This window comes from Panulirus ornatus, chromosome 59 (assembly GCF_036320965.1).
Source record: "Panulirus ornatus isolate Po-2019 chromosome 59, ASM3632096v1, whole genome shotgun sequence".
Classification (NCBI taxonomy): Eukaryota; Metazoa; Arthropoda; class Malacostraca; order Decapoda; family Palinuridae; genus Panulirus; species Panulirus ornatus.
In genome coordinates, this window is record NC_092282.1 from 7,116,868 (window position 1) to 7,130,225 (window position 13,358).

Consider the following 13,358-nt stretch of genomic DNA (forward strand, 5'->3'; position numbering starts at 1 on the left):
ATATATATATATATATAAATGTGTGTATATTAGTGGATGGGCCATTCTTCGTCTATTTCCTGGCACTACCTCACTGATACGGGAAATGGGGGTCAAGTATAATGAAAAAAATAAAATATATATATATATATATATATATATATATATATATATATATATATATATATATATATATATATCCACCCTCCTGCGCACAACTCTATCCATAGCCCACGCCTCGCAACCATACAACATTGTTGGAACCACTATTCCTTCAAACATACCCATTTTTGCTTTCCGAGATAATGTTCTCGACTTCCACACATTTTTCAAGGCTCCCAAGATTTTCGCCCCCTCCCCCACCCTATGATTCACTTCCGCTTCCATGGTTCCATCCGCTGCCAGATCCACTCCCACAGGACAATGTGTGGTGTGAGGTGGTTTGATCGAGTAAGTAATGTAAGGGTAAGAGAGATGTGTGGAAATCAAAAGAGCGTGGTTGAGAGAGCAGAAGAGGGTGTTTTGAAATGGTTTGGGCACATGGAGAGAATGAGTGAGGAAAGATTGACCAAGAGGATATGTGTGTCGGAGGTGGAGGGAACGAGAAGTGGAAGACCAAATTGGAGGTGGAAAGATGGAGTGAAAAAGATTTTGTGTGATCGGGGCCTGAACATGCAGGAGGGTGAAAGGCGGGCAAGGAATAGAGTGAATTGGATCGATGTGGTATACCGGGGTTGACGTGCTGTCAGTGGATTGAATCAGGGCATGTGAAGCGTCTGGGGTAAACCATGGAAAGTTGTGTAGGGCCTGGATGTGGAAAGGGAGCTGTGGTTTCGGGCATTATTGCATGACAGCTGGAGACTGAGTGTGAACGAACGGGGGCTTTGTTGTCTTTTCCTAGTGCTACCTCGCACACATGAGGGGGGAGGGGGATGGTATTCCATGTGTGGCGAGGTGGCGATGGGAATGAATGGGGGCAGACAGTGTGAATTGTGTGCATGGGTATATAAGTATGTGTCTGTGTATGTATATATATGTGTACAGTGAGATGTATAGGTATGTATATTTGCGTGTGTGGACGTGTGTGTGTGTATACATTGTGTATGGGGGTGGGTTGGGCCATTTCTTTCGTCTGTTTCCTTGCGATACCTCGCAAACGCGGGAGACAGCGACAAAGCAAAATAAATAAATAAATATATATATATATATATCCCTGGGGATAGGGGATTAAGAATACTTCCCATGTATTCCCTGCGTGTCGTAGAAGGCGACTAAAAGGGGAGGGAGCGGGGGGTTGGAAATCCTCCCCTCTCGTTTTTTTTTTTTTTTAATTTTCCAAAAGAAGGAACAGAGGGGGCCAGGTGAGGATATTCCAAAAAAGGCCCAGTCCTCTGTTCTTAACGCTACCTCGCTAACGCGGGAAATGGCGAATAGTTTAAAAGAAAAAGAAATATAGATATATCCTCCCCTCTCTCTTTTTTTTTTTTTTTTTTTTTTTTAAATTTCCAAAAGAAGGAACAGAGGGGGCCAGGTGAGGATATTCCAAAAACGGCCCAGTCCTCTGTTCTTAACGCTACCTCGCTATCGCGGGAAATGGCGAATAGTATGAAAAAAAAAAAAAATATATATATATATATATATATATATCCATTAATGCACAGACATTATATCAACTGGTCATTTACATATACATACATATACAGGCAGAAAAACAACAAGAATATGAAACAACAAATTTCAGTATGTACTTTCATGTAATGATCACATCATCGGGGGAGATACAAGAATGAGATATGGAACAGTCAGCTGATATACAAAGAAGAGACGTAGCTAGGATGCTGTGGTAAACAAGCATCACTGGATGGTGGTATCTGGGTTGATGCATTTGGGTTTGGCAACATGCCTGTCATAAAATTTTATTATGTGGACAAGAAAGGGAACTGTTTAAATATTTTGTCTACAATAAAACTATCTACTTTGTATAGACCTTCATTAACATTAATGTTACAATTCTTTGTGCATTTAATATAATAGAAGATTCAATTATATTTCTCATGGTAAAGGAGTTAGAGTTAATAACTGAATTGGCATTATTTCAGTCAATACAATGATCAGGACAAGAATCAAATGCCTTGTTCAATCACGTTAAAAATTCTGATCATAATACTGACTGGAGTAATGCCAATTCAGTTCTTAACTAACTCCTTTACCATGAGAAATATCACTGGCAAGTCTGGCAATTTTCACTACACAATTCATAAGTTCTGAGAACGCAGCAGTTACAGACATTTCATGAGTTACTACCAAGTTAACTAACATTTCAGCCATTTAAGTATTTTTGGGATGTTGAACTTACCTGAGGACATGAAGTATGGTACTCTAAATTTGCCAGCTACTACAATGGACCTTAAGGTCTGCAAAGTTTTGGCATCGAAAGGCAAGTATCCACACACCAACACAAATAATATGACTCCCAAACTCTGCAAGATCACAAAAGATATTCATTAGCTAAATATATTTATCATTATCATCATTATCTTGCTGTGTATATATATGTGTACATTGAGATGTATGGGTATGTATATTTGCGTGTGTGGACGTGTATGTATATACATGTGTATGGAGGTGGGTTGGGCCATTTCTTTCGTCTGTTTCCTAAAATAATACTAAATATTATCATTATTATTTTGTTTTGTCACTGCCTCCCGCATTAGTGGGGTAGCGCAAGGAAACAGACAAAAGAAATGGCCCAACCCACCTACATACTCATGTATATACACACACGTTCACACACGCAAATATACATACCTATACATCTCAACGTATACCTATATATACACACACAGCAATATAAATATATACACATGCACATAATTCATAGTCTGCCCTTATTCATTCCCATCGCCACCCCACCACACATGAAATAACAACCCCCCCCCCGCATGTGCGCGAGGTAGCGCTAGGAAAAGACAACAAATGCCACATTCGTTCACACTCAGTCTCTAGCTGTCATGTAATAATGCACAGAAACCACAGCTCCCTTTCCACATCCAGGCCCCACAGAACTTTCCATGGTATACCCAAGACGCTTCACATGCCCTGGTTCAATCCATTAACAGTACGTTGACCCCGGTATACCACATCGTTCCAATTCACTCTATTCCTTGCACACCTTTCACCCTCCTGCATGTTCAGGCCCCGATCACTCAAAATCTTTTTCACTCCATCTTTCCCACTTCTCCCACGTCTCCCACTTCTCCTCGTTCCCTCCACCTCTGGCACATATATCCTCTTGGTCAATATTTCCTCCCTCATTCTCTCCATGTGACCAAACCATTTCAAAACACCCTCTTCTGTTCTCTCAACCACACTCTTTTTATTACCACACATCTCTCTTACCCTTACCTTACTTACTCGATCAAACCACCTCACACCACATATTGTCCTCAAACATCTCACTTCCAGCATATCCACCCTCCTCCGCACAACTCTATCTATAGCCCACGCCTCACAACCATATAACATTTTTGGAACCACTATTCCTTCAAACATACCCATTTTTGCTTTCCGAGATAATGTTATCGACTTCCACACATTCTTCAAGGCTACCAGAACTTTCGCCCTCTCCCCCACCCTATGATTCACTTCCGCTTCCATGGTTCCATTTGCTGCCAAATCCACTCCCAGATATCTAAAACACTTCATTTTCTCCAGTTTTTCTCCATTCAAACTTACCTCCCAATTGACTTGTCCTTCAACCCTGCTGTACCTAATATATATATATATATATATATATATATATATATACACACACACACCATGCATGCTAAATATTTCTATCCGTCTATCTATATCTCTGATACCCATTACTTCCAGGAACTCCCATGAAGAGGGTGGCCACAGGAAAAGTGTCTCCACTTATTCCTATCTTTACATGCCACACTCACATTTGCCATTCCACACACTCCTCCACCATTTCTTTCCCCCCAGTGCTCTTGCACTCTATTTCTCCATGTAACAGATGGTCTTTCTCTATCACCAACCCCTTTGATCATATCATAAAACACTCTCCTTGTAAACTCGCTATCTAGCATTCTTTCCGCACACCCAAACCGTCTCAAGGCATTATGTTTCATCCACCCTACTGCTCCATAATTCATTCCCTACCTTACCAAATCTCTTGTTAAACACCCTCATTCCTTTCTTTATTCCATCTAGTCATATCACATGCTCCTCTACAATAGCACATTTCCAAAGCCTGAATTCTTGACCTCTTGAATCATTCCATGTACATGTTTCATCTGCATAGGTCAGGGTTGGGATGATTATGTTGTCCCTTGATGCTTTCTTCACTTCCATACACACACCTCTATCCTTCATTTTCCTTTTAAGGGACCAATGACTCTTCTACCTTGAACAACTATCTCCCTTACCTCTCCTTCCATACAACAAAACTTATCCAAGGTAGTTCCCAAATACTTAAATTCTCTCACCTCTTCCAGTCTTTTTCCCCCTTTTCTGTAATACAGTTTAGTACACTTTCTTCTTTTACTCTACAAGGTTCTGCAAAATCTGCACTTTCACTCTGTTTCCTTTCAAATGCCATTACTTTATATTTACCAGCATACAAAACTCTTATAACCTTCTGATACGCATCTTCACTTTCAGCCACAATGATATCACACAGCCCTGCCTCACATCCTTATGTATATTGAAACTCTTGCTCAACTCTCCAACTACCCTTATAAATGCATTTGCCACTCAATAGAAGGCTTTTACAACATCCAACATCCTAAACACATCCCACAGAGCACTCCACTTGACACTTTCTCCATAACCATAAAAGCTGCATAAAGCCTCTTAACTTTTGGTAGATACTTTTCCAAAGTCATTTTCAATACAAAGATGTGATCTACACATTCCCTACCTTTCCTAAGACCCCCCTTGCTCCACATTTATTCTGCATTCAGTCACTTTCATGACTCTATCAATAAACACTCTTGCTTACACTTTTCCTGGTATATCTAACACACTTATTCCCAGTAATTGCTACATACATCCTTAGCACCTTTTCCTTTAAATATGGGAACAACAACAACGGCTTTACAGCTCAGACACAGCCTTCTGATTCTATGCTGAGTTACACATCAAATCTAAACTATCACACTTTCTCTCCATATTTCAACATTTAAGCCATAATCCCACTCCCTCAAGTTGCCTTTCCTGCCTTCAACCTCATTATCACCTTTTTTACCTCCCCTCTTATATCTTTTTCCTTCCATCCTCCATACCCATATATAACTAATGCTGACTCACCTTCTCCCACATTCATCAGTTCTTCAAAATACTCTTTTCATCTTCCTTTCACTTCCTCCTTTTGATTCAGCAACTCCCCTTCCTTACTTCTCACATCCATATTTCCACACTTACATCGTCTGCTTTCATTTTTCACCTCCTTCCATTAAAATTTCTTATGTTCCCTAGACTGTCAAATAAACATTCCTCCAAAACTTCATCTACTCTTTCTTTAATTTCCTCTAACAGCTTTCTAACATTCTGCTCACACTTCTTATATTCTTCCCTCCTCCCCCTGCTGAACTTCCATTGGTATATTCCTTTTGAGCAATCTATCATTTGCCGTTTTCTTCTCTTCCACAGCTTTTCTAATCTCGTCTCTCTACCATACATTTCCCTTCTTATCATTATATTTCATGACCTTGTCTCCAACTACTAATTCTACAACCTGTAATAGTCTTCCTATAAACATTTTAAACACCTCATTGACCCATGACTGCATCCCTACATTTACTGCACTTTCATCTAAACTTTTGGTCACCCTTCTTGCATTCTTTCTGATTCATATTCTCCCTTGCCAACACTTTTACATCTCCATCAAATGCATAAAATTTCAATAGTCACTGACAATCTAAGTGAAATAAATCCCAATCTGTATACTGTTAACAATGACCAACCTCTATATGTGGCTGGGTATATTTCTGTAACTTCTATAATTTCACACAGTAACAATAGTAACTCTTGTTGGTTATATTTCAACCAAAGTGACCATGATCACAAAACTTTCTACTCCATGTGCAGAGAGATGGATATCAATTTTATGAGCAAACTAGATATACATTCAATTTACTTTTTGCCTACAGCAACCCTAATTCTTTCAACACATTCTTATCTCTTGGTGTATGTCAGTGATGCCTCTTCTTATTGTAAGATATATTTTCAAACCAAAAAGTCAAAGGCTTCAGTAAATGTACTATTCAAAGGACAGCTGTCGAGACTTCAACACACAATATGGGGAGGATTGGTAAATAGGAAAACGTGGAACATATCTGCTTGTGTCACCCTATGATGAATGTAGGGAAAAAGTATGATACAAAAGACAGCAGATTATCATTGTCTTCCGTTTAGTTATAAATTCTTTTCATATTTTCTCTTAAAAGATGCACAGTAAATTTGATTATCTATGAATTTAATACTGTGATGAATGTGGCTGGCTCTATTCTTTGATGACAATCATACTAAAGCCCACAGATAGTACAGCACACACTCTTACACCATATGTAATCCTTCAAAGATTACTCCTTCCTTTTGCTTTACTAGTTTTTCTAATTTTTTCAAATTTTCCACGCTTACTTTCCCTCTTTTTACCCTGGAGATAGGAGTGCGAGAATACTATCTACATACCTCCAGTGTCTTGAAGAAGGCAACTAAGAAGGGTGAGAGTGGAAAGCTGGAAATCCTTTCCCTGGAATAGCAGGAACAGAACGAGCCAAGGGAGGATCTTTCCTCAAATACTCATTTGTTAGTTTCTGATACCATCTCTCAAAGGGGGAAAAGATGAGCATGTATGGATAAAAAGGAAAATTTTTCCCTCCTGTACATGACTGCCAAGTTAACCCTCACTGTTTTCACATTCTCACCTAGTTTCTAATGCTTTTTCAAAATAGATGGCACTTTGAAAAAGGTGAAGATATGACCTATTAATAAAAATATCAGACAAATATTTCATGTGTTCCATTCTCCTCTAAATATAAGAGGTGCAGAATATAAACACACATGTATAAAAATCATAAGATTTATTTTGACTTTCTATGAGAATAATGAACAACCATGTAAATAATTGGATTATGTCTACATAATTCTCAACCTGGAGCAGGCCAATCTGAAAACCATTTGACAAAAATATTCAAAATGACACCTAGAGACTAGATTGTGTAAATGAGGCCACTGTTTGTTTGCTCCTAAAACTACATAGGGGAAACAGAAAAAGCAATAATGCATGAAAAAACAAGAATCTAATCTCACCCAAACATCAGCTTTAGGTCCATCATATTCTTTGCCTTCAAAGAGTTCTGGGGCAGCATATGGTGGCGACCCACACCATGTTGACAACATGACTCCTGGTGTGTAAAAGTTGCTAAACCCAAAGTCTGGAAGAATTGGAAGAATCAGATACAGCGTTGATCGGATAAAGAGAATAAAAAAATCTCACAAGGAGATTCCTGCATTACATTAAACAGGGACATAAAATAATTAAATAGAATATTTATCTGAACCAGGGCATGTGAAGTGTCTGGGGTAACAGCGACAAAGTATAATAAAAAATAAATATAAATACTTATCTTACATCAAAGTATAGTCTAAACAGAATATCATGCTTATTTTTGCACACTGTAGAAGAATCTCATTTGCCTATGATCTTAAAAAAAGAGTCACTTATGTTAAACCATAAATGGTTACTGCAAGAACTTAATTCCAGCCAAGTAACTTTCATTCTTAATTGCTTTTCTTGATTCTACAAGACAATATCAGAAACAAATGAAGAGTGATCTCATTTGCAATCATCCACTCTATCACTGTCATGCATAATGTACTGACATCAGAAACCTACCATCCACAGGAAAGCCCCAAAGGCTACTCTATGGGGAGAGAGAGAGAGAGAGAGAGAGAGAGAGAGAGAGAGAGAGAGAGAGAGAGAGAGAGAGAGAGAGAGAGAGAGAGAGAGAGCACAATACTATAAGAGTAGCAATGTGAGAAGTCACAAAAAGAAATATGAAAACACTTCTCTTTTCAAGCCTGTTGGATGAAGGCTTAGGATCCCAGTCCTGCAAAACAAATTCTCACTAAACCTGCAAGCCTGTATGCACTTGATCCATATCATGCACATCAAATGAAGTTACTGATAAAAACCAGATACAAACAATGATGTCCAGTGACATTAAAAGAAAAGATGAATGATGATCTAGCTTGCATATAACATCAATTACTGGGTTTAAACAATGAAGCAAAAGAAAACGATAATAAGAGATGTCTGATCCGCTTGGCAGACATTTGAGTACTCCTCATTAACATGCGGCCACTGATAACCAGATACTTACCCTGCCGTAAATGATCTTTTAGAATTTTTTGCAAACTTTCTTAATTTGAATATGAAACCAAAAGAAATTCTAACCCTTAAACAGCAGCTGCCATCAACTGATGTGCTCTAAGGGAACAGTTGGCAAAATTAATTAATGTGCTAATTTTTCCTGCCTCTTTGAATGTCAAACTGACTTATTGTATCATTAGTGACCTATAGACATCTCTCTCATTAAAAAAAAAAAATCTGCTCTCCTTGGCAACCCACAAACCATCACTATTAAGTGCCCAGTCATCCACCCTGAAGGCTGTATGTAGACGGTAACCCCACAGAAAATATCTGTACTGTAATGTTCAATGACTAAGCTATCAGCAAGAGCAGTTACGACATGTATCAGTTGGTGTGGAAAGAGGTGAAAAAGAACATTACACATTTGAAGAAACAAATTAATACAATGTAATTTTAGTAGGGTTACATGAGGGGGAAGAAGCGTGCAGGGAAGGCATCCACAATGAACTCAAGCTTGTGGAAGAAATTATGTAAGAATTGTGTCTAGTTTGCTCTCTGTATAATCCAGCAGTAATGAAAGACTTTCATAAAAAATTATAGGTAAAAAGTATGATTATTTTGAAAAATCAAACCTTTCCAATGCATATAGCTATTTGCTGTGTGGGATGTGCAATATTTCTACTTATAATCATTTTACTCACAACAAATGCTGTGCCTGCGTATGAAATTTGAGTGAAGTATTCCAGATACAGATCCTCCCCACACCTGTCACCCAATTCCCTCAATATTAGTGCAGAAGAAGTAATATTTCTGAATCTATTCCTTTTATTTACTACCAACACTAAAACAGTGTATGAAATAAGATTATAGACAGAAAAAAAAAAAAAACTTTTTTAAGACAGAAAGAAATATCATCTCCATGTCTTCCAGGCTAATCATGTGCTGTGAAGCACAATGTTTACATCCCTTCTGGGCACTTAATTAGCACTGAACCAGGTCAACACAGGAATTAATGTACTTTTCAATGTACTTTCTGTTACTTTTGATTGCTTGTATCTGTATGCACTGTGTGATAGGATTTCCAGACCATGCCTACCAAGTAAGGGTTAAAAAGGCTACTGAAGGATACATCCAAAATGTTTTAATTAATCGTGTAAGACCAACATATGTATATACATGAAAGTCTTACTGGGAATTTCATATATTTACATATACTGTTCTATGAATAAAGATGTGAAACACAGCATACTGACTATATATAAAATGTTTAGCGAGCAAAACAAGACATGCCAAAAGAGTACATAAAACATAGGTGCAAAGAAAAAAAAATTCATGTAAAATCATGTGAAACTTGAAGTTCTTCATGAAATACAATCATTACATAAGAGCACCGTATCAATTTGGGTGTAGAATTAAGAACAAAGCATAATGAAGGAACTATACAAATAAACACATAACTGACAACAATCAAACACTTACCTGCAAGTTTAATATTTAAATCTTTATCTAACAGTAAGTTTTCTGCTTTGAGATCTCTATGTACAATCCCACGCTTGTGACAATATCGTAGAGCCGCCAGAATTTGCATGAATTTTGTCCGAGCTTCTCTCTCTCTCATCTTACCATTTGTCGCGACATAGTCTGCGAGGGGAAGATAATATCACCATAAAATTGGACAGTCAACAAAAGTGAAAAATTACAATATCTTCAATTCAAAATATTCTAGAAAGATTGGGTAATGATATATCACACACTGTGACATCTACTTCTTCATCTTTGATTACTACTCAAAAGCATTTTTTCTACCCTAGTTGGATAAGGGATATTACTATAACACTGTACATACCAAATATGCCATTTCCTATATTAAAAACAGGATGGCACATAAATTATCTTCCCAAACACTTTAATTGAAACACATCTCCTTACATTTAACTGTCAAGACCAACCATACATGCTAAAAACATTTATTGAAAATAATCTACATGCTGTTTGGTCATTAAGTCACTGAATCACTTACCAAATGCCCACAAAAAAGAGGATCTATAAAAAAAAAAAAATACCTCAGCAGGTGGATAATTGAGTAGTAAAATCATGTGACCTGTGTCTGTGGCCCAGAGTTAGCAGAGAAGAAACAAAAACATTATGAAACAAGAAAGTCAACAGGATTATAGAAAAACACAGACAAGAAACTTATATTTCTGCAATCAAACACAACACAGAAACAGACATAAGCCTCAATAATCTGGCTGTTATAGAAGTTGGACAAGTATCATTCAGGGCAAATTACCATAATAAAATGGTTAATCTCTCCTCCATGAATGGCCACTGTATTCATTTAGTAAGGAATCAATATGCAAAACATTTTCCAATCAGACACTCTATCAACAAAATTTCATGATTAGAGTACTGAAGCAAGTCACTTGATGAATAGTCACTTCCACCATGTCCTGGTTGGCTATTGCCTAACCCAAACAGATAAAGCCATCAACTTTGATATGAGATGTCTAGAAATGAAAAATGTTACATAAACAGAGTGAGGCAGTCAAGTTGGTAACTACTTGAAACATAAAAGATTCTAATGCTATTCTCTCCCTTTTCAAATCACAAGGCAGCTGATACGAGTGAGAAACAACAGAAGATGGTATGTGAGTTTGGGAGTGTGTGTGAAAGGACAAAGTTGAGACTAGATGTAAATAAAAGCAAGGTTATCAGGTTTAACAGAGAATAGAGACAGGTTATTTGGATAGTGAGTCTGACTGGACAGCACCTGGAGGAAGTGTTTTAGATACTTGGAAGTGGATATGGCAAGGTATGGAACCATGGGAACTGAAGTAGGGGTCATGGGAGCACCGAGAATTATGTGGAAAGAAAGGTCACTACCTGGAAAATGGCAAACAAGAAGTGAGTCAGTTGTTGTTTGCCAATGATACAGCTCTAGTGGCTGATTTGTGTGAGAAACTGCAGAAGTTGGTGACTGAGTTCAGAAAAGTGTGTATGGGTGTTTATGTATATATAAGTATGAGTGGATGGGCCATTCTTTCTTCATAAATTTCCTGGCGCTACCTCACTGATGAAGGAAACAGTGACTGAGTATAATGATAAATACATACACATATACAGACTTTTCTTTCTTTCTTTTTTTCAAACTATTCGCCATTTCCCGCATTAGCGAGGTAGCGTTACGAACAGAGGACTGGGCCTTTGAGGGAGTATCCTCACCTGGCCCCCTTCTCTGTCCCTTCTTTTGGGAAAAAAAAAAAAAAAAGAGAGGGGAGGATTTCCAGCCCCCTGCTCCCTCCCAATTTAGTCGCCTTCTACGACACGCAGGGAATACGTGGGAAGTATTCTTTCTCCCCTATTCCTAGGGATAGACAACGAAGGCCACATTCGTTCACACTTAGTCTCTAGCTGTCATGTATAATGCACCGAAACCACAGCTCCTTTTCCAAATCCAGGTCCCACAAAACTTTCCATGGTATACCCAAGACGCTTCACATGCCCTGGTTCAATCCATTGACAGCATGTTGACCCTGGTATACCACATCGTTCCAATCTCCTCTAGTCCTTGCACACCTTTCACCCTTCTGCATATTCAGGCCCCGATCACTCAAAATCTTTTTCACTCCATCTTTCCAACTCCAATTTGGTCTCCCACTTCTCCTCGTTCCCTCCACCTCTGACACATATATTCTCTTTGTCAATCTTTCCTCACTCATTCTCTCCATGTGACCAAACCATTTCAAAACACCCTCTTCTGCTCTCTCAACTACACTCTTTTTATTACTACACATCTCTCTTACCCTTACATTACTTACTCGATCAAGCCACCACACACCACATATCGTCCTCAAACATCTCATTTCCAGCACATCCACCCTCCTCCACACAACTCCATCTATAGCCCATGTCTCGCAACCATATAATATTGTTGGAACCACTATTCCTTCAAACATACCCCTTTTTGCTTTCCAAGATAACGTTCTCAACTTCCACACATTTTTCAATGCTCCCAAAACTTTTGCCCCCTCCCCCAACCTATGATTCACTGAAACTTGAACATAGCCCAATTAGTGCTAAGTGACATGAACTAACACCAGCCCCACTACAATTAATGATTTCACATCCTCAAATGCTGTTGCCATGCTGCTAATGCTACCAACACACACACCATCAATCATCTTCTGTTAGTTAATCTAGTGAAGGACAGTCCCTACCAAGCCACTGGACTATAACATCACATAGATTAATTAGAGCATAAATTAGAGAGATTAGTCTAATATTTTACAACCAGTAAGAATAACAGTAGCTGAGTTACTGAATACGACAATGTTTTCATGACCCTACAGTAAACAGAGAACTAGAAAATAAGTGAATATTTCATATTTCAAAACCAGCCTAAACTATTCATTAAGAAAAGTTTTCCCTAAAGAGATTTCGAAGTGATAAAACAAACACTATACACTTGTAGAGACATGTGACTTGTGTGAGTTAAGAGGAGGTTCAAACAAAAGATGCACAGAACAATTAGGTCTTACGCATTAATGAAAGCTGCTCAACAGTCACAGGACAATTATCTATTATAACACATTCTAGTCTTATTTCTTTCAAAACTTCTGCTCTTAGGTGCATTCACACATGTCTCAATCTGACATCTACATAAACCTGAGATTCTGATAAAAAAGATGCAAATTATTACCACTTTTGACAAGTAGGAATTTTCATCTGGTGGTTACTGTGCTTACCTCACAATTAAGCAAGTTTAATTCTAATGAATGAGCTCAGCAAAAAATCTATGACAAGTACCTTTATCTTCATTGACAATGTTTAACTAACATTGTCACATGCTTTACATAAGGAAAAGGAATAATGTCAACTATCAAATTTAACTGGCAAGCTGTCACATTTTATCAAAACACATTCCTATACAGAACTAAACAATCTGGTACTTAAAAGCACTGCTGCTGTTTGGCTAGCTCGAAAGCTACAAAAGTTT

At 38.0% G+C, this 13,358-nt stretch overlaps 1 protein-coding gene across 2 annotated transcripts in view; it reads right to left on the bottom strand.

The window, feature by feature from the left end:
- The window catches only part of LOC139767069 (uncharacterized), a 120,825-nt gene that overhangs the window by 92,011 nt on the left and 15,456 nt on the right, over positions 1-13,358 (bottom strand). For both annotated transcript variants that reach the window (XM_071696035.1, XM_071696034.1), the window contains 3 exons: positions 9,842-10,003; positions 7,300-7,424; positions 2,336-2,459 (listed from right to left, as the gene is read on the bottom strand). In XM_071696035.1, coding sequence (XP_071552136.1) covers positions 2,336-2,459; positions 7,300-7,424; positions 9,842-10,003 — 411 coding nt within the window. The remainder of the gene's footprint in view (positions 1-2,335; positions 2,460-7,299; positions 7,425-9,841; positions 10,004-13,358) is intronic.